Source organism: Anopheles stephensi, chromosome 3 (genome assembly GCF_013141755.1).
Source record: "Anopheles stephensi strain Indian chromosome 3, UCI_ANSTEP_V1.0, whole genome shotgun sequence".
Taxonomy (NCBI): Eukaryota; Metazoa; Arthropoda; class Insecta; order Diptera; family Culicidae; genus Anopheles; species Anopheles stephensi.
Window position 1 is genome coordinate 82504145 of NC_050203.1, and position 18374 is coordinate 82522518.

At 50.9% G+C, this 18374-nt stretch overlaps 6 protein-coding genes across 9 annotated transcripts in view; 2 read left to right on the plus strand and 4 right to left on the minus strand.

The window, feature by feature from the left end:
- Nucleotides 1–247: 247 nt before the first annotated feature.
- On the plus strand, nt 248–2745 carry LOC118513674 (protein croquemort-like). 2 transcript variants are annotated; one of them, XM_036059777.1, is made up of 5 exons: nt 248–425; nt 830–1361; nt 1423–2267; nt 2362–2452; nt 2525–2745. In XM_036059777.1, the coding sequence occupies exons 2-5, from the start codon at nt 930–932 to the stop codon at nt 2684–2686; spliced, it is 1530 nt and encodes a 509-aa protein (XP_035915670.1). In that variant the 5' UTR covers nt 248–425; nt 830–929; the 3' UTR covers nt 2687–2745. The 2 variants fall into 2 exon arrangements, with proteins under 2 accessions (XP_035915670.1, XP_035915671.1); XM_036059778.1 differs by lacking the exon at nt 248–425 and adding an exon at nt 432–558.
- A 34-nt stretch (nt 2746–2779) lies between these two features.
- Nucleotides 2780–4662, minus strand: LOC118513672 (mucin-19-like). Its single transcript, XM_036059775.1, has 2 exons — nt 4527–4662; nt 2780–4450 (listed from the first exon to the last, which is right to left on the minus strand). The coding sequence occupies exons 1-2, from the start codon at nt 4578–4580 to the stop codon at nt 2870–2872; spliced, it is 1635 nt and encodes a 544-aa protein (XP_035915668.1). The 5' UTR covers nt 4581–4662; the 3' UTR covers nt 2780–2869.
- A 1019-nt stretch (nt 4663–5681) lies between these two features.
- On the minus strand, nt 5682–7761 carry LOC118513673. Its single transcript, XM_036059776.1, has 3 exons — nt 7422–7761; nt 6059–7351; nt 5682–5993 (listed from the first exon to the last, which is right to left on the minus strand). The coding sequence occupies exons 1-3, from the start codon at nt 7476–7478 to the stop codon at nt 5799–5801; spliced, it is 1545 nt and encodes a 514-aa protein (XP_035915669.1). The 5' UTR covers nt 7479–7761; the 3' UTR covers nt 5682–5798.
- A 1235-nt stretch (nt 7762–8996) lies between these two features.
- On the minus strand, nt 8997–10352 carry LOC118513679. Its single transcript, XM_036059785.1, has 3 exons — nt 10086–10352; nt 9349–10020; nt 8997–9276 (listed from the first exon to the last, which is right to left on the minus strand). The coding sequence occupies exons 1-3, from the start codon at nt 10134–10136 to the stop codon at nt 9079–9081; spliced, it is 921 nt and encodes a 306-aa protein (XP_035915678.1). The 5' UTR covers nt 10137–10352; the 3' UTR covers nt 8997–9078.
- Nucleotides 10353–11136: 784 nt separating this feature from the next.
- On the plus strand, nt 11137–13972 carry LOC118513671 (venom dipeptidyl peptidase 4). The gene is made up of 6 exons (XM_036059774.1): nt 11137–11522; nt 11585–11662; nt 11739–11791; nt 11872–13430; nt 13504–13709; nt 13782–13972. The coding sequence occupies exons 1-6, from the start codon at nt 11268–11270 to the stop codon at nt 13869–13871; spliced, it is 2241 nt and encodes a 746-aa protein (XP_035915667.1). The 5' UTR covers nt 11137–11267; the 3' UTR covers nt 13872–13972.
- A 970-nt stretch (nt 13973–14942) lies between these two features.
- LOC118513670 overlaps nt 14943–18374 on the minus strand; it is a 76896-nt gene continuing 73464 nt past the window's right edge. The window contains exons 11-13 of one of the 3 annotated variants that reach the window (XM_036059772.1): nt 16994–17098; nt 16808–16918; nt 14943–16424 (exon numbers count right to left, since the gene is read on the minus strand). In XM_036059772.1, coding sequence (XP_035915665.1) covers nt 16414–16424; nt 16808–16918; nt 16994–17098 — 227 coding nt within the window. In that variant the 3' untranslated portion in view covers nt 14943–16413. Of the gene's footprint in view, nt 16919–16993; nt 17099–18374 lie in introns of all 3 variants that reach the window. The other 2 variants (XM_036059773.1, XM_036059771.1) reach the window with 2 other exon arrangements.

The window sequence follows — 18374 nt, forward strand, 5'->3', positions numbered from 1 at the left end:
CAGCACCTGCGAACATGATAAGCAACAATTACAAAACGGAAAACCTTCCGCACCATCACCGTCGCGTTATGGTAGTTCCGATTACTTGGATCGTTAACTAGCTAGAGGCTACATTAATCCGCGCGGTGCGTTAAAGCCTTATCTTACACTCGGTGGCCGGTGATATGTATGATCACTTTACGATTAAGAACCCCCGTCCCCGAAAACAATGCAAACCTGGCCGGATCGATGGATTATCGATTAAATCGGGCCGGGCGGTCCCGGGGACTACAGGTAGAGATATCATCCACAGCCGACAATTGACCATTCAACATACAGATTTTGTTGCCGTAGGGCGTTAACGGCTCATTTTTGAGGGTTTAGCTAGCTGGCTGGAACGTTCAGTACAGAGTGAGCCGTGCAGCGAGCAAGTCTTCTTGCCTAAGGTAACTCGGGTGGGATCAGATTTAAGTGCCCGTGTAGTGGATTGGAATTTGCCGAGAGCAGCTTAGACGTACTGTGGAGGGTTTTGAACTGTTTTGGAGAAGGCTTGCAGTTCCATATTGTAGTAGCTTACAGGTTGTCGATCTTCGGGAACTCGTCATGTTGGGATAATGCCTGTCTTCGTGCAGCCTTGGACGACCTTGGATAAGGATTACAAGTGTACTCGACCTTGCGATTACGTACCATAGCTTGCAGAATTCTTGGCGTATTTACGTATGTGCATTGTCCAAGTGTTACAGGCATATTCTATTGTTGTAATCGCTATCAAACTAATCGCTTCAGCTCGGCAATACCTGCCCCCATATTATCAAAAACCCATATTTAATGCTTCTTCCCTCGTTATCAGCCCTCTGGCAAACAATGTGGATAGAGCTAATCACCTGTCCGATCCACTGATAACTTTGTCCGGCTTTGTGCGTGTGCGTGTCCACAACATTGCCTTGACGATGGGTTGCTGCTCGAACTGGTCACCCACCTCCAAGCGGCTGTGCGCCTTGGGCAGCACGACGGGTCTGTGTGTGTTTGCGCTCGTGCTAGGTTTGGTGTGGCCCGCACTCATCTGGGAGATTGCCAAGCAGGAGTTTGTGCTGGAGCCGGGCACCGAAGTGTACGAAAATTGGATTGATCCACCGATCGATACGTACCTGGAGATATTCCTCTGGAACTGGACGAATGCGGCCGAGTATCGGACGGAGAAGCCCCACCTGGAGGAGCTAGGGCCGTACACGTTTGTGGAACGGCACGAGCGTGTCAATCTCGTGTGGAACGACAATGATACGCTGACGTTTCAGCAGCGACGCATCTGGCACTACCTACCGGAGAGGTCCGTTGGCAACTATGAGACGGACCGTGTCACCACCATCAATCCGGTGCTTCTAGTAAGTGTGAACGATCCTTGAGGATGAACTAGCCTTTCCATCTTGCTGCTCCTTTTCGCAGACGGTCGGGTACGCATTGCGCAATGAGCCAGAATTTCTGTTCTACGTGGATGGCATCATCACCGGCAACAATCTCGCCACAACGCCCTTCTACGATGTGCTAGTTCGGGAGATGATTTTCGAAGGTTACGATGATTTGGTGCTAACGAGTTTGCTGGCCCTGCTCGAGCTGATCCCGGAAGAATCCCGACCACCGATCGATCTGCCGCCGTACGATCGGTTCGGGTGGTTCTTCGGTCGCAATGGGAGTGAGTCGTACGACGGAACGTTCACGATCGGGACCGGCAAGGATAATGTCCACAACACCGGTCTGATGCGGCTCTGGAACGGAGCAAATGCGACCGACTACTATCGGGGCGCGTGTGGACAGATACGTGGCACGACGGGTGAAGTATGGCCACCGTGGGGTCGGACGCTGAGCGGCACGCCACCGAACGTGTCCGTGTTTGCGCCGGACGTTTGCAGCTCGGTTACGTTACAGTACGCCGAGGAGATGGAACGGTACGGGATCGATGGGTTGCGCTGGATCGGGAACGATCGTGTGTTTGACAATGGCGTTCACTACGAGGAGTCGCGGTGTCAGTGTACGGCAGAGGACGAATCTACCTGTCCGGTGCTGGACAATGGGTCGATGGATGTGTCGCGGTGTAAGTTTGGTGCACCGGCCACCGTTTCGTTTCCCCATTTTTATCTCGCGAACGAGAGCTATCTCGCCGGCATTAGCGGGATGAAGCCGAACGAGAAGGAACATCGGTTCGAGATGGAGTTGGAACCGTACACCGGCGTACCGTTGGGTGTGAAGGCACAGCTGCAAGTGAACCTGAACGTTCGTCAGTACGGAATGTCGTGAGTATTATGCATACGGTCGTCGACGACTCTACCGACGACGATGGTCTGCAGAACTCACAGACTCAAACTACTCCTACTCCCCTTCTTCCAGGCTGCTAAAAGACATCCCGGAAGTGATGTTACCGGTGCTCTGGTTCCGGCAAACGGCGACCCTTACCGATGAGCTAGCGGACGACATAAAGGTAAGCGAGGTCTCCATCACCTACTAACTAACCATTGGTCCACTAACACGATCGATACGATCATCCTCCCAGCTGATACTAATACTTCCCGACATCGGTGTGTACGTCGCGTACGCGTTGGGAGCCATCGGGATCGTAGGTCTAGTGCTGGCGGTGTACTTCTCCGTCACCCGCTGGAAGCTGCAGAGTACAGCGGCGCCATCGACAGTGGAAGCTAAACAGGCTCTAGACTAAAACCCGCTTGTAGTAGGGAATAAAACGTAACCCACCGTTCGAATGTGCGTAGCCCCTTACGATAAAGCGATGGTAGCAACTCATTCGCAACGGTTTGCAGTTTACAGGTGGTGGAGAATATGTTAAGAAGCCCTTCTTTATTAGAATAATAGCTCACCGGCTTAAAGCAACTCATCGATCGCTCTAGGCTCCGATGCACTGGTTGTACGCGGCAGCAATGGCAGCGAAATCGGCCGCCGCCGCATTGGCCGTGTTGGCCGTGCACGTTGCCACACTGTTCGCCGTGTTGGCAACGTCGATCACCTCACCGGTCTTGATCTGGGCGACATCGAGCGCGACGTTCGTGATGTAGGCCGGAGCGTTCGGGACGGTCGCACTGGTGCACAGTGTCGTTGGGAAGATGGCCGAAATGCAGGCCGTCACACCGGCGGTTGAGGTGCTGATGCGTGAAGCGGCCGAATTGACCACAGCGATCGTATTGCCGACCAGAATGTCGGCGACGGTCGTCGCCTCTACGACGCACGAGCCGAGCGCCGTGGTGTAGTACACGTTGGTGCGTACGGCGAGTGGCAGATACGTTTGCGAGCACGCAACGACGGTCGCATTCGTGCTGCCGAGATTGCTGATGATCGGCCCAATCACGGCCGAAGCGTTGGCGGCGATCGACGCGTTAGCCGTGACGACCGCATTCAGCGTGACCGTGTTCAGCACGGCCAGACTTTCCTGGAGAGTTAGCACGAGGTCGGTCAGATTCCTGTAGCCCAGCTGGGCAGCGGTCGTGACGCTTGCCTTCGTGCTGCCGGCAAACAGATTGAACACTCGGTTCAGGGCCGTGAGCGCGTTGTTGATGGTTGTGCTGGCCTGCGCCAGGGCAGCGTTCGTAGCTGGCTGTACGTTCGCGATGATGCTGTTGAACGATCCGAGGGCAGCGTTTAGCACGTTGTTGGCGTTGGTCAGGGCAGCGTTGACGGTCGCATTGACCGCGGCAATACCGGCAGCAGTGTACGGGACACCGGCATTTGCGGCCAGCGTGGCATTCACGTTGGCGGCCGCCGTCAGCTGCAGCGGGATGTTGGCCGTCGTGTACAGGATGTTGGCCGCATCTCCCAGCACGGTCGCGATCGTGTTGATGCCGTTCGGGCCGAGCGCTCCGAGCAGGGTCGTTGCCGTGCCGGGGTTGGCGGTGGCATTGTTAATGGCCTGGATGGCGGTGGCTAGGTCGGTGTTGAGCGAGCTGGTCAGATTGCCCAGGGCAGCCGCAACCGTGGAGTTACCGAACACGGACGAAGCGGCATTGACGGCCGAGTTGACGGCGGTGGCGACGTTGGTGAGTGCGTTGATGACGATCTGACCGTTGGCGGTGGTTGGAGCACCGGACAGCCCACTGCCGATCGTGCCCAAGCTAGTGCTGACCCCGCCGAGCAATCCGTTCAGCGTGTTCGTGATGGTGGTCAGCGTGTTGGTCAGCACCGTACCAGCCGTCGTACCGAGGTTCGTGACGGCCGTGTTGAGCGCGTTCAGCGTCGACGAGACCACATTGTTGAGGAGGTTCAATATCGGGAGGTTCGAGTTGAACGATCCGGTACCTCCGAGCGTAACGCCACCGATGGTGATGCCTCCGGTCAGACTACCGCTCGCCGAGAGTGAGCCCGACGTACCAGCAGCGAATCCCGCGGCCAATCCGTTGAGCAGCGTGGACACTCCGTTGATGGCCGATCCGACGATCGAGGTAAGTCCACTGAGCAGCTGAGGTTGTGGTTCCGCCTGGACGAAGCATACAATTGCACCATAAGAAAAGGGCAGGTCCTCGTACCGGAAGGATGAGGTTGCTCGTACTCACCTGAACGGTCACCAACAACGCACACACCAGGAAGGCTTTCTTCCACAGCATCATGTCAGTTCTGTTGGTTTGCTTGATAAGCCAATTGTCAGAGGCGCACTACTTCGAAACTGTACCAGCGTGTACGGTGGGCGCGCTACTTTTATACTACCGCCTGAAGGCATTCCCTTTCGAGCTGTCCCACTTCTGGAAAGGGTTACAGGGACAATGCCGTCCATTGTGGGGAAATTGTGCGAAAACATTGCGTCCCCTGCGTCCGTTGGTCCTCGTTCCAGGCGCGTGTCGGTGGGGCGCGCGTGCAAATGAAGCATCTAGAAGCTGGCGATCATCTTCGTTGAACATCTACGTGAAAACTCTAGTCTGTTTAACTATCCCAGTTCCTTTCGCTTCGATACGGAGCAGAAGGTCAACGGCGGTCGTGTTGATCCAGTACTCTACTAGCAACACCTGCGGCTCGTGGGACGCGCACAGTCTCAGCCATTGATTGATCATTAATTTTATTTTGATAAAACGGCTCACATCGCTAACTGTGACGTTAGTGTGGTTGGTGACGCATGTTTACACGATCCTAGGATAACTTGTTGATGATTGAGACCAATGGTGGCGTTAAATGGCGTTGTTATCATTATTTCGCAAACTAAACAACGTGTAAGCAGGGGAATAAGCCCGAGGTTGGTGGAACAGATGGTAGGCTGTCTTGGGGTGACGAATTTGTGTTTGCTGCTTTTAATTGCGATCTTCTATCTAAGCTAAGTCTAAATCTGTCTAAGGACTCAAGTATTGGACTGACGGGAACCGGCAAGAAGATTGCAAGTCCTGACAGATCCTGAAGATCACACCAGAGTCCCGATGTCCGGGAATGTCCAGAGGTTAGAGAGAATGTTGTGTTGAAATGGAATGCCGCTGCCAGATTGATCCCGGATCTCATTAGTAATCTCTTTAGTAATCTCTATAGGTAGCTGTAGATCACAAATCTAATGCCAACCTGTCAAAGCGTGGTCCTATGTAGGTCTTTAGCTCGATGTCAGCCAAGGACACTGTGTCATCAGAGATAACCCTGGCCTAAAAAAAACCCCTTTAGACGGCTTTTCATACTACCCAGCTTCTGCACGTCAAGCGAATGACACCAGACAACCAAATGAAATTCGTAATTTGTAATTTGTAATACCCATTCGACCAAAATATCAGGTTTATTGTTTCGAGTCGAGTACAACAGCACTATTTTCGTACAACTAGTTTTGGATAGATAGATAGAACACCACAGTAGGCCACTCACTGGTTGGTAGTCTGACAGCTGGCCAGCAACGTGTCGAGCGAGGCCGCCTTCGCCACCAGCCCGTGGTTCAAGATGGCGCCGCAGCTCTCCACACGCTGCACCATCGCCAAACTCTCCAGATTGACCATCGCCACGACCAGCTTCGTCTGGATGCTGACGTCCTTCATCAGGGCCTCGTTCATGATGACGGTCTGCAAGGGAGATGTCAGCCATTATCATCCGGATACAATCTCACCGTGCAACGCACGCCACTTACCTCCGAAAGACACTTCGAAATGCCCGCCTTGATGACGGAGTTCGAGCTGGTCGAGCCCAGATTGAGACAGAAGTTGATCCGGTTGGCGATGCTGCGCGTCTGCTCGCGGATCACCATGTTGTACTCGCTGATGAACGAATCCGTGTAGCCGGTGTTGGCGTAATCGTTGTAGCACCGCTGCAGCCCATCGCGCATGTTGTTCTCGAGGTTCGTGATGGCACCACCGTACCGGGAGTTACAGTTGCTGGAGAAGGTACCGCCGGACGACATGGTGGCGGCAAGCTTGAACAGGGAAGAATCGAACACCGGCACCAGCGCCTTCACGTTGCTCTGGACGAACGCTTCCGCACCGGTGAAGAGCAGCGTCATCTGCGTCTGCAGACTGGTGGACCAAATGTTCGCATTCGTCCGGATGGCGGTGGTCGTGGTGGTGATGGAGGTGTTCAGCTGCAGTGCCGTGGTGCGGGTGGTCGAGTCCTGCATGAACGGGTTGACGCGGGACAGTGTGTTGACGATGTCGTTCACACCCCAGCCGGCCTCCCAGGATACCTTGCCCTGGTAGGAGCTGATGCGGCTGACGACCTGGTTGTAGTAATCGCGCTGCGTGTTGTTGACCGAGGTCAGTGCGTTGGTCAGGTCGTTGCTGTAGCTGTTGAGGATGTTGGCCGCCTGCTCGAAAGCGGACCGAATCGATCGGACCGTGGTGGTGAGACCCTTCTCCGCTGTCGTCACCACGGAGATGGCACCGGCTAGGTTGAACAGTGTGGCGGGCTTAATGTTAGCCGACACGGTACTGGCCGAAAGCGGACCGGCAGCCATTACGGCCGACACTTCCTTGTACAGCGTGTCCAGATAGGTGGAGATGTCCGTCATCGCTGTCTGGATCATCATCATCCAGGACGTGAGGGCACCGCTGTTCTGCGAGGAGGTGGACGTTTGGATACGGGTGATCAGTGCCCCGGCCTGATCGAGCGCAACGAACGCACGGTCGATGGTGGCGTTCATGCTGCCGAACATGCAGGACGGTGCCGTCTGTCGGTTGCTGGCCACGATCGAGATGTTGCGCAGCACGTCGTTCACGTTGAGCGTGATGTTGCCGACGAGCGAGACGAGTGCCTCGCCGGACACGATCAAACTGGTGGAACCGTTCAGCCGGGCTATTTGATAGCCACCGATAGCGCCTTGCAGGTCGGAGGTAGCCGATCCAACCATGTTGGCCGACGACAGTACGTTGGGATTGTTCTGCGTGACATAGTCGATGCTAATATCCAGACCTAAATCGGGCGAGGCATTCTAGTGGCCGGATGAAAGCGCGTTAGTGAGATACCTCCTGGGACGGATCACAGTAGCCTAGCAAACTTACGCTCAATCCACACAGCAGTGGTATCAGCAGAACGATCGTGGCTCTCCACATTCCCATGGTGACACAGTAACAAATGAAACTCGCCTCGCCTACCTAGATCTGTTCGTAAAAAAAACGGCTTTCCGCTTAAAGTCGTGCGTTCGGTTCGAGCACTTCTGGCATACTCCGACGTGCCCGGGCCGGCGGATCTGTTCTAGCTTTTTGGAACACCGTTTGTTTGCTAAATCTGGCGCAATCCACCGCCTTTGCCAACGTGTCTACGGTACCACAGAATCGGTGGTGGTACCTTCGCAATCCGTGCCAACGCCATAAGGGGACACTTCCAGTCGGCATTTCCAGGCGTTTAAATATTTAAACAATCGCTCTGAGACTGAGGCTTGGCTTTGGCGTTCTTGGGCGGGTGAATAGTGAACAAGAAATTGAGATTTTGATGGGCTAGAAATAGCGTATTACAGGTCCAGACCATTGAGTAGGGGCCCCGTTAGCAAGAACATGGGGGAAAAAATTGAAAGTTTAAATCACGCCTAAAACTGTCGATAGGATAAACACTGCACAGCTGTACCAATATGTACCAATGATGGCCGCATGCTCCCAGAACTATTACACCCAATCCCTTTCGTAGTATTCCCTTCGTAATTCGTCATTACCTACAGCCGCATGTCTAGATTTCGCCCGTCACTCGGCCAGACCTTGAGAAAAAGAAGCGCACCATCATCGTTGCGAATCGCGGCACGATCGTCAGCGTGATACTTTTCTGGGTATTGTGAGTTTAAGGTACTACTGGCCGATAATGAAGCAATTTTGGAGACAAAAACACTTGCCACAATATTTATCCATCAGACAGTACCGAGAATGGCGACTGCTTTGTCTATGGTGAATTCTTTGAATAGTTTGCTCAATTGAATGCAACACACGCAACAGTGTTGTTCGGAGCCGTTCGGGGAGGTTAATAATAGGCATCTTGGACTTAGTTTACAACTTCGGAATGAATTGGTTCCTTGCGGATGATTTCCGTCCTGCGGTTGTGGACATTGCCAGGAGATAAAAATACACTTTACAACCTCGCGTAGATGCATTTCTTCTCTCCCGACTCTTCTTGATTCTAGTCCCGCACGAAAAAAAAAGCTTCAAAAACCCTAACCTCAATCAAGTGTCCTCAAGTGTTTGAAGCGCCAATCCCGGTTTTTGGCAAAACAAATCCAAGGTCGTGGTGGTGGCAAACAATCGATATTGCGAAATCACTTGATCAAACTCTTATCGTCATCTCGTAGAGGTATGAAGAAGAAAAACTCTTTTTGAGATGAGAAAGAACTCGAGATGAATTAAATGTAAATACTTTGAAGTGATATGTCCTTAATGTGGATTGTATCCTCAAGATACGGAATTGATCGTAAAGGTGTCCAAGATACAGATACGTGTGAAGAACTTGCCTTAGACATCTTCAGGGTGAGCTTGAAGCTTTGAAGATATCAGGCGCCTCAAGCGAACAGCCTCAGAACGACTTTGACTACCTAGACTACCATTAGCAGTTCTTTCATTGGGTTCACGCATCAACAAAAACAAGCAAAGTTATTGGTTTAACATTAGTACAATTTCTTTACATAAAACAAAAACGAAAACATTCGGCCAACTGCACGATCGCCTATCTTTCCCGCTTCTACTGTCCGGTCTGCAGACACTCGTTGAGCGAGGGCACTATTGCTTCCGCCATAGCGGTGTAGCTCTTGCTGACCTGGTTAATGCACAGCTTGACCCTGTTGTTCGATGCCACCACCTCCAGCTGCAGCATCGCGTTGACCAGCTGGAACTGCTGCTCGGTCAGTGCCTTGTACAGTGGTCCGACGTAGGTCGCGATCTGCCAGGAAAGAAAAAAAGAAGCTAGCCGTCAACAAATGCACTACACGAGGCGCTTGTGTTGTGTATCTACCCCCTTAAGACAAGCGTTCACTTCTGCCTTCACCTCCGTGCGGGAAGAGGTCGAACCGAGGCTGCTACAGGAGCGAACATGGTTGCTCAACGCCTGGTAGTGTTGCTTCATCAGCGTCATGTAGTTGTTCAGGATCGAGTTCACGCGGCTCAGCTCGTTGTTCTCGTCGTTCAGACAATCCTGGATACGGTCAGCGGCCTGATTGACCAGATCGTTTGCCGTGTTGGAGAACCTCGACCGGCAGGTCGACAGGAACGGTGACGTGGAGGAGGTGATGATGTTGAAGTACGCCGCCTGCGCGGTACTGAACGCGCCGAACGTTGCAGCGACCGAAGCCTGCGTCTTCGTGTTCACACACGTGCTCACGGTGGAGAAGCTGGCCGCAATCGTAATGGAGGCGGACACACTCGCGCTCAGCGTGGTACTAGCGGCGGACAGTACGTCGGACGCCAGCAGCGCATTATCGCCGATCTGTTTGTCGGACAGGAAGCTGGTCAGCGTTTCCGATGCCGTCCGCAGCTGCCAGGACATATCGTTGCGCATGCTGGTAAACTTGTTCGCGTACTCGTTCACCTTGTTTACGACGTTGTTCGAGAAGGAGGATAGCGTCGAGTTGATGGAACTGCGCCTGCTGACGACTGTGTTGTCCAGTTGGGCTGAAGCATTGTGAAGCTGGAGGGGCATTGGGAAGTTTAAACCGGTCGTTCAGGTCAGTGAGAATCAATCCGCATACTTACGCTGACAGCTAGTACTGCCAGTGCGGCAAACCACAGTACGGAACGCGTCATGATGCTAATCGGTTACAAACAAGCGCTAGGTGCGTAGTATCTCCTCTCGATCGAAATGCCAATTGTCGACTAAATCTAGCGCACCGAATGTCGGTGAGAGTAGTCCAAAATCTGGTACGGCTCGCACTGCCACAAGCCCCAAAAACAGTTGACAAAACTTCAACGACAGGCGAAAAAAGTGTCTTCAAGACCTCGGGATGGACCACACACACACTCACGCGACACAGACATACACGACGAATAACCATTGTTTAAACAATCTTTTTCGTTTTCTGGAGATTTTCGTGGATGGGTTGGTGTGCGGTGTGCAGTGGGGTATTGTGGTTCTCTCTCTTGTGTATGGTGCCGTTTCGTTCATCCCATTATGTCGATTCATACGGAGCAGCTTACTCTGATTTATATCTGGTCTAGGATATCCAGTTGTACAAATGCCATGGTGTGCCGTACACTGCTGAAGCTCTTTCGCTGCGCGTTCGTAGAACGACTTGGCTGTGTTGTAGTATGCCATGATGCGATTCAAGCGAAAAGGATGTTGAGGTGTTTCGAACGAGCTACCGGAGCATCCATATCCAAAGGAACTCTGTTGCTAAGACAACGCGGTCTTCAATGCAATGGCTGTTACTGTCAAATGCTTGGGAGATTCTAGTGACGTCGTACTGGGAATAGCGAGACCGTAGGGTAGTAAATAACACAAGCTAAGTGTCCGATCCTTCTACCGTAGATTCCAACTCTTCATCCACTCACTCTCTAGTGGCTGGATTCTTCTGTCCGTCCGTTCCCAACACTCTAATCTCCACTTGCCGCGTTGTTCGATTGCCCGATTGTCAATCAAACACTAATTCCTTACAAGCAATTGTGCGTGCTGAAGCATTGCTTCGCTATCTCTCTTTCTTACGTCGACGACGACCGGCCTCCATCCACCAACTCTATCGCCTATCTAAAATGATTGTCAAAGATTACATTATCAGTAAATTGGTTACGAGTCGTAAACCTCCGCTACAAGAAGCTACGGACCGGGCTTTGGTGGGCTTCATTCACTGGTCTGACCACCGTCGGGTAGGAACGGTTTTTTTTCGGAAAGTGAGAGTGTTTGATACCGTTTCGAGTGAGGTCCCGGTGGAGTAGTATCACATGATGCAGTACCTGGGACTTTTGGTGTGGTGCTGCCTGCTCGTTGGCCGCATCTCGTCGGCTCCATTCGAGCCCAAGCAGTCCGATTTGAAAGACTTCACCTTTGACGAGATCATCCCGAATCAGTTCGGATTGCGAGGATTCAACGGGACCTGGTTGTCGGGAGAGGAACTGCTGTACAGGAATGGAGGAGACTACGTGAAGCTGAACGTAAACACTGGCGACAGTGTCGTGGTGATCACAACGGATGTTTTGGTGAGTGCGAATTTCGTACCGAAAAGAAGAATTTCTACCTTAAAACATCTTCCTCTCTGCAGAGCCAGTTCCGTGGAGCTTCTATTCAGCTGATTAAACCCGACTTCACGAAAGTCCTGGTCCGGTATGATGTCCGAACGGTAAGGCGACTCAATGACACAACAATCGAATTTCGCCATCTCATCCCAATTCTGCTCTCACGTTCTATTCGCGCAGGTCTTCCGACACTCATCTCTCTCGAAGTACGCAATCTACGACACGTTGGACGGGTAGGTAGATAACATTGTGTTGCCGCCTGGAACACTAATTGATTGTCTGTTTTGGGGGTTTGTCGTAATTGCATCTGCAGCACTACGTACCACGTTGCCAACCAGGAGGAAGTGTCTATCTGCATTCTCTCCCCAACGGGGCAAAGTCTTGCGTACGTCAAGGATAACAACGTCTACTACCGGGAGTCGTTCGTCGACCCAGAGGAACGGCCTCTTACGCTTGACGGTGTCCCTGGGGTAATTTACAATGGCATCCCGGACTGGGTGTACGAAGAGGAGGTGTTCGGCACGGATGCGACACTCTGGTTCTCGCCGAACGGTCGCCGCCTCGCGATGGCCAGCTTCGATGATCGTGACGTGAAGGAGTTCACCTACCATCTGTACGGGTCGCCGGACGATACGGACAAGCAGTATCCGGAAGAGTTGCGCATTCGGTACCCGAAGGTTAACACCACCAATCCGACCGTGCATCTGCGGGTGACGGATCTGTCGGCGAGTGATCCAGCTTGGGTAGAGCTCCCAGCTCCGCTAGCCACGGTCGGTGAGGATCACGTGCTCGGTACGGTGAACTGGGCCGGCGAGGATGTGCTTGGCATTATCTGGACCAATCGCCGACAGAACGTGGCGACATTCCAGAAGTGTCAAACGACCGACGGAACCTGCTCGGAAGCGGTCCGCTTTGATCGTCCAAATGGATGGTACGATTTGTACACGCCACGCTGCTATGGAGCCGATCGATGCTTCCTGATGGGCGATAATGACGGTTGGCGTGCGGTGATGGAATTGGTTGGAGAGGGTGCGGCTCCTGTTGCCCGTACACCGGCCGGGTACACCGTGTCCTCCATCAATGGGTACGATGAAGTGTCGCAGGCCCTCTACTACACCGCAGTCCCGGCAAGCGCACCTCACCATCGACATGTGTTCCGAGATGAGGAATGTCTCACGTGCGGTCTGAAGGATGAGCTTGAGGGTTCAGCCGAATGTAACTTTGCAAGCGCATCTTTCAGTGCGGATCTTTCGTATATGGCAGCGACCTGCTCCGGACCAACGCCTTCCTACACGCAGATCTATCGTACCAGCGATCGACAGCTGGTTAGGGACTGGGAATTGAACTTGGAGCGTCGTGAGCAGCTTAAACAGTACAAGAAGGTCTCGGTACGATTCCTGCGCGTCCCGGTCGGTGACGGTAGCTTCCAGGCCTCGGTCCGACTGTACCTTCCGCCGGAGATTGACTTTGAAGCGCCTGCCACAGCGTCCCGCAAGTATCCGATGGTGGTGAATGTGTATGCCGGACCGGATTCGGTGCGCGTTACCGATAGCTTTAGCGTTGGGTTCGCCAACTATATGGCCACAACGAAGGGTGTGATCTACGCCCAGATCGATGGACGCGGAACGGGCAATCAGGGTTACGAGTTTCTGTTCTCCATCAACAACCGGCTCGGTACGTACGAGATGGAGGATCAGATCGCCGTCGCACGCTACCTGCAGGAAACGTACGCCTTCATCGATCCTCAGCGTACTGGCATCTGGGGCTCGAGCTACGGTGGGTATGCAACCGCCATGACGCTGGAGAAGGATCACGGGCAGGTGTACCGTTGCGGTATCTCGGTTGCCCCGGTTACGTCGTGGATGTTTTACGGTAAGTTGGGCTTTTGAGGTTGTCGGTGGCAAGGTAGCGAGCATTTACTGAGCATTCGGTGCTATCCTCCAAGATTCCATCTACACCGAACGGTACATGGGACGTCCGACAGAGAATGGCGCCGGGTACGTACAGAGCGACATCAGTGGCTTCACGGACGAGCTGAAGAACCATCTGTTCCTGCTGATTCACGGAACCGCGGACGATAACGTGCACTATCAGCAGTCGATGGTGTTTGTGCGGGCTTTGCTGGATCACGATATCGACTTTGAGCAGATGGTAACGATTGTATTGCAGGTGTGTTGTAGTAGCCTTCAAGGGTTTTGACATCCGTTTTGCTTGCCTTTCCAGACCTATCCGGATGAGGCACACTCGTTGTCGGGTGTGCAGCGTCATCTGTACCACACCATGGACCAGTTCTGGGATCGCTGCTTTGCGTGAGCGATGCCTCATCGACACAGTGCGAAGTCGAACTAGTCAATATCCTCAGGTATTCCATTCGGAGTATTGCGTTCGGAAAATAGCGAGAGGTAGTTACGAAATTTGGGAGTGTGTATGCCCTTTTTAGATCCGAAAATCCGAAAAAACCGGACAGGTTCCCATCTGCGAAAACAGCTTGAAGTCAAAAGGGGTCTCTCGAGGGTCTCAAACACAGCTACGAGAAGGTGAAGACTAGATGCATCTAGCTAGCGATTCCAAGGACTTGGCAGGTATGAGAACTGATTCGAAGCGTCTTGACCGAGTCTCCAATATGTTTCTTGTTTCTCCAATTATCTGAGCTTTGGTACTGAGAACCAGAACCTCTTAAGAGGATGATTAATAAGGCTAAATTGAGAAAATTAAGGGCCACTGGCTATTTCTTCTGTCTTGATGTCCTACATAACTGAAATCTGTGAGAACGTGTAAATCCTTCAACTAAACACAGGATATCGGGAAATAGGTCTTCCAAGCCACTCCATAAAAACATTCCTAAGAAAGGATATTACGGAAAGTTGGGTTACTCACCTATGAGTTTCACATTTACCTAGGAAGACTTTCTGTTAGGGGTGTCAAATGTCCTAGTCATCCCTCCAACCAGGTTTTTAGCTACTTTATCGGCAGCTTCTTGACCAATAGCTACATGGACGAGTAGGATTGCCATGACTCACACTCCTCTCAAGACCTCGCCATTTTCCAGGGGGACGAGTTCTACCAGCGAATCGTCGACGTTGTTGGCACTGTTCAGGATGTATCATTTCCCCAACTCCAACCACTAGCTTCGTTTAATAGTTTAATTTTATTTAGCAGTTCTTGCCTGTTTTTTTTTGTTTTGTTTTCCATCTTCTTGATTTTGTTTTTACAGATCTCAATTCGCATCTATTCGCACGGATGGCACTCCTTCGCTCGATTCATCTTAACGGAAGCAATTACGCCTTCTGCCTTTTTCTTTCCCCCTCTTCGCACTATTCGCATAATAATTGATTTCGTCTCATCAGTGGGCCAACTTCCTGTTCCTTGTGTTTCGTTTGTTTGTTTTTTTTTGTTGCGCTTTTTGGCGTAGCGGCGTAAAAGTGTTTAAATCGCAATTGGTAGTAAATTCAACTACAATGTGGGCAAAGGGTTCGCTTCTGCAACCCGACAGCATTGTTTATAGCATTCCATCATCGGTCGGCGGACACCTGGACTAATAATAGCACGCATGCTAAACCCTTTTTCGTTTTGCACCGAATCCGGATTGTACGGGGCGGGGTGGTTTCGTTGGGGTTTCAAGGAAAGATAAATGCAGTGTATAGCAAAATATTCATTTATTTTTTTTATATTTTATATTTATGCTGTGTGTGTGTGTGAGAACGAGCTGGCCTGTTTCTCCCCCCCCACTATCACATACCGTGTTGTGTCGCGCATAATATAAGCCGGAAGAATCATATGTATATGATATGCATTAGCAATTGTGGCCGCCATTTTGTTATTTTTTCCCGCAGACGATTTTTCAAGTCCCGCAGATTGGAAATGAGTGCTACCAGGCGGCGGAAAGGAAAATTCGGGTGAAAGCAAAGCAAGCAACGCGGAAGGGTGTTTGGTCCACCTTAGTTTTAGATATAGACTCTGAACGTCGTAAGTTTGCAGGTGAGATAGTTAGAATAGATAGATCGAACTAATGTGCTGCTGCTGCTGGGAAAGCTTTCGTTACAACCAGCGATGACGCTTTCACGGTGAAGCCCGGGTTTCCTTTCTTTAAACTAATCTTTGGCATAGCAATTGTTCCGTTCCGTCGTCGTCATCGATTAGCGCGATTACTAGCGGTGGTTCCAGTTTAGTTAATGGGCATTTTCTTTAAATGTACAATCTGCTCCTTCGTTCTGCAGTTAATTGAGTTCTGAGTGTGTGTATGTGTGTGAACGTAGCGAGACTTTTCCGTGATTCCGTGCTTGTTCTCGCACATCCTAAAGTAATAGCAATCTTCCGTCTCTGTCTCAGAAAACTAAGCGACATACAGGGCTTCATATGGTTTCACGCCTTCCAATTCCGTCGACATTCGTCCCCCCATCCAAATCCAGTCTTGCGTCGGGTGTTTTCCTTCTCCGTTGTTCGTTTTTTTTTTCTCGGTTTGCTTCCAATCAATAATTCTTCTCATTGTTTAAGCTAATTTCCATTGCTTCTCCACTCCACTCGTTTCACTTTCAATATTCCTGTACATTTGCCCATCCTTGCTGCATAACATTAGGGGATGTAAACTGGTCGCCTGGTGGCAGGGGCCAGGGAAAAAAGCTTGTAAAAGCGTGCAGAGTAAAAGATTTCTGTGTTGTGCACAATATATTGTTCGAACGGCTCTGTTTCTTTATCAATTGCGTGTGAGTTTGTTCAATCGGCAGCGCTACACAAACAACAGCTTGCCTCTCTCTCTCTCTCTCTATCAAGATTCAAGCATCCTTCTCCACAATTCCTTCCTTCCTTCGATAGCTGGACGCAGGGACGTTTGATGCGTTGCAGCAGAGCTTTGGTTTCACTCGCGTGCTGAACAGAAGTGTGTAGATAAATTACACTTTTTTTTAACTTTTGTCAATACAAAGTAACATAACTAATGGGATGTGAAACAAAGAGAAACGGGTTGCTTCTCCGCTCTAACCGAACCAAAAGAAAAAAACACTGATGGCATGATCGATGGAAAGATTAAACGTGATAATGTGTTAACGTGAGTTGGCGCTGGGTTACTACTGCTGCTGCTTCTGCTGCTCGTTGCCTAGTAACAGCAACAGCATCCTGTATAATGATGATGGTTCCCGGGTGGTTCTTGTGAACACTTGCGAACACTTCAACTTATTCAGAAATGGAGGATGTACGTTTGGGAGGACAAAGGGATGGGGGCACACACTTTTACAGTTCGGCCAGTTCCTTACTCTCTAGATCAAGGCGTTGCTTTCGCTTGTTGCGGTACCGCATAATGACCGCAAACACGATGCCATTAACAACAAACAGGCCCGCTATGATGAGCGAGGGAATGAGAATATCTGCAGATGGGGGATCGAACATTGCGTTACTATGGTTACAACAGCGCTAGTTTTGTGGCAAAAGGTTCCGCTTACCGTAAACAGTGTCCGCCTGCTTATCCGACATGTTGTCCGTATCGCCGTACCTTCGCTTCTGTTCGTAATGCGACACTAGACCGCTTCCTTCGGTAGCTCTTTTTTCTAAAAATAAAATTAAACCAAGAGATCGTGAGTTCCAAAGGTGAATTGGCGGGGCGGTAAGACCGGGGGTGGGGGCTGGGGGGGTCAGGTTAAAACAAATAAATACGCTTTGTATCTTCTATTTCAAAACGTAGAAGAGGTAAGCAAAGGCTGCCGAATTGCAGTTGATCTGTTTGATCTTACGATTCTTACCCGAACCCAATATCGGCGACGTATGGAAGGGCGCGCTCACGACCGAATGTGAGGCAAGGCACAGAGAAACACAACACACTGCTGACGAGATCGGTTTATGCTGCCCCGTTTCACCCCGGTAGACTCTTGAAGCAATCAGCAGCAGCAAGAGCCAGCGTTTAATCGGAAGATGATAACGATGCACGAACGACTAGCACTCACTCCAATAGCTCAATTGGCGTACGAGATAATGCTCCTTAACAAAGGCACTGCTGCACGCTATCATGCCGGTCGTGTCCAGTTAACTGTGTACAGTGCGTTAAACAGAACTCCGCACAGCTTGGAAGCCAAAAATCGTGGACTAGCGAGCGCTTAACATCGCATAGAACGAGCGTTACTCTTGTTTTTCTCTCTGGTTGGGAAGTGCCTCAACATCTCTATATATTTCGCATAAGGATGGATTGGATAGCATTCAGATAACTTAGTTAGGACACATTTTGCTCGCTTGAAAATCCGTTGAAGATGCAGATGCGATTGACGAACACCGGTCGTGGCTTGATCGTTGAGGTGTTGTTGAAAGAAGAGACTTTCACCTGCCTTGAACTTCTTCTTTCTTGGCTTAACGATCTCTTAGGTCATGCCTGCCATTTTTGGCTTACTAGACTTATTGTTATCGCATAGTTGGATAGTCAGTTGTCACTATGGAGGGAACGGCCAAGATGAGCCTTGAACCCCGGTCCTACCGTGTGAAGATCGGCGCCGCTGTGGCATCTACCACCGGGCCGCACTAGCCTTGAACTACAGCATAAAAAAATCTAATTTTGGCCAAAAATCTACAGATAGGATACAGGAGACAGGACAGGACAGGATAGTTAAGGTTAGACTAGCAAAACTCATACTTTCTGAACAACTGTGTCCATTGAGGATGCTTGGAAACCGTTTTTTAGATTAATTTTGTTTTGTAAATAGTAAGTCAGAAATTCTTGTCCTCTCTTGTGGAATTGTGGACAAACTGTTCAAGCTCAAAGTGTCCGGAACTGCGTTTGGAGCGCTGTATGAGAAGCTAGTTTAGAGCCCAGGGAGCGCGTGTCTAGAGCAATCAATA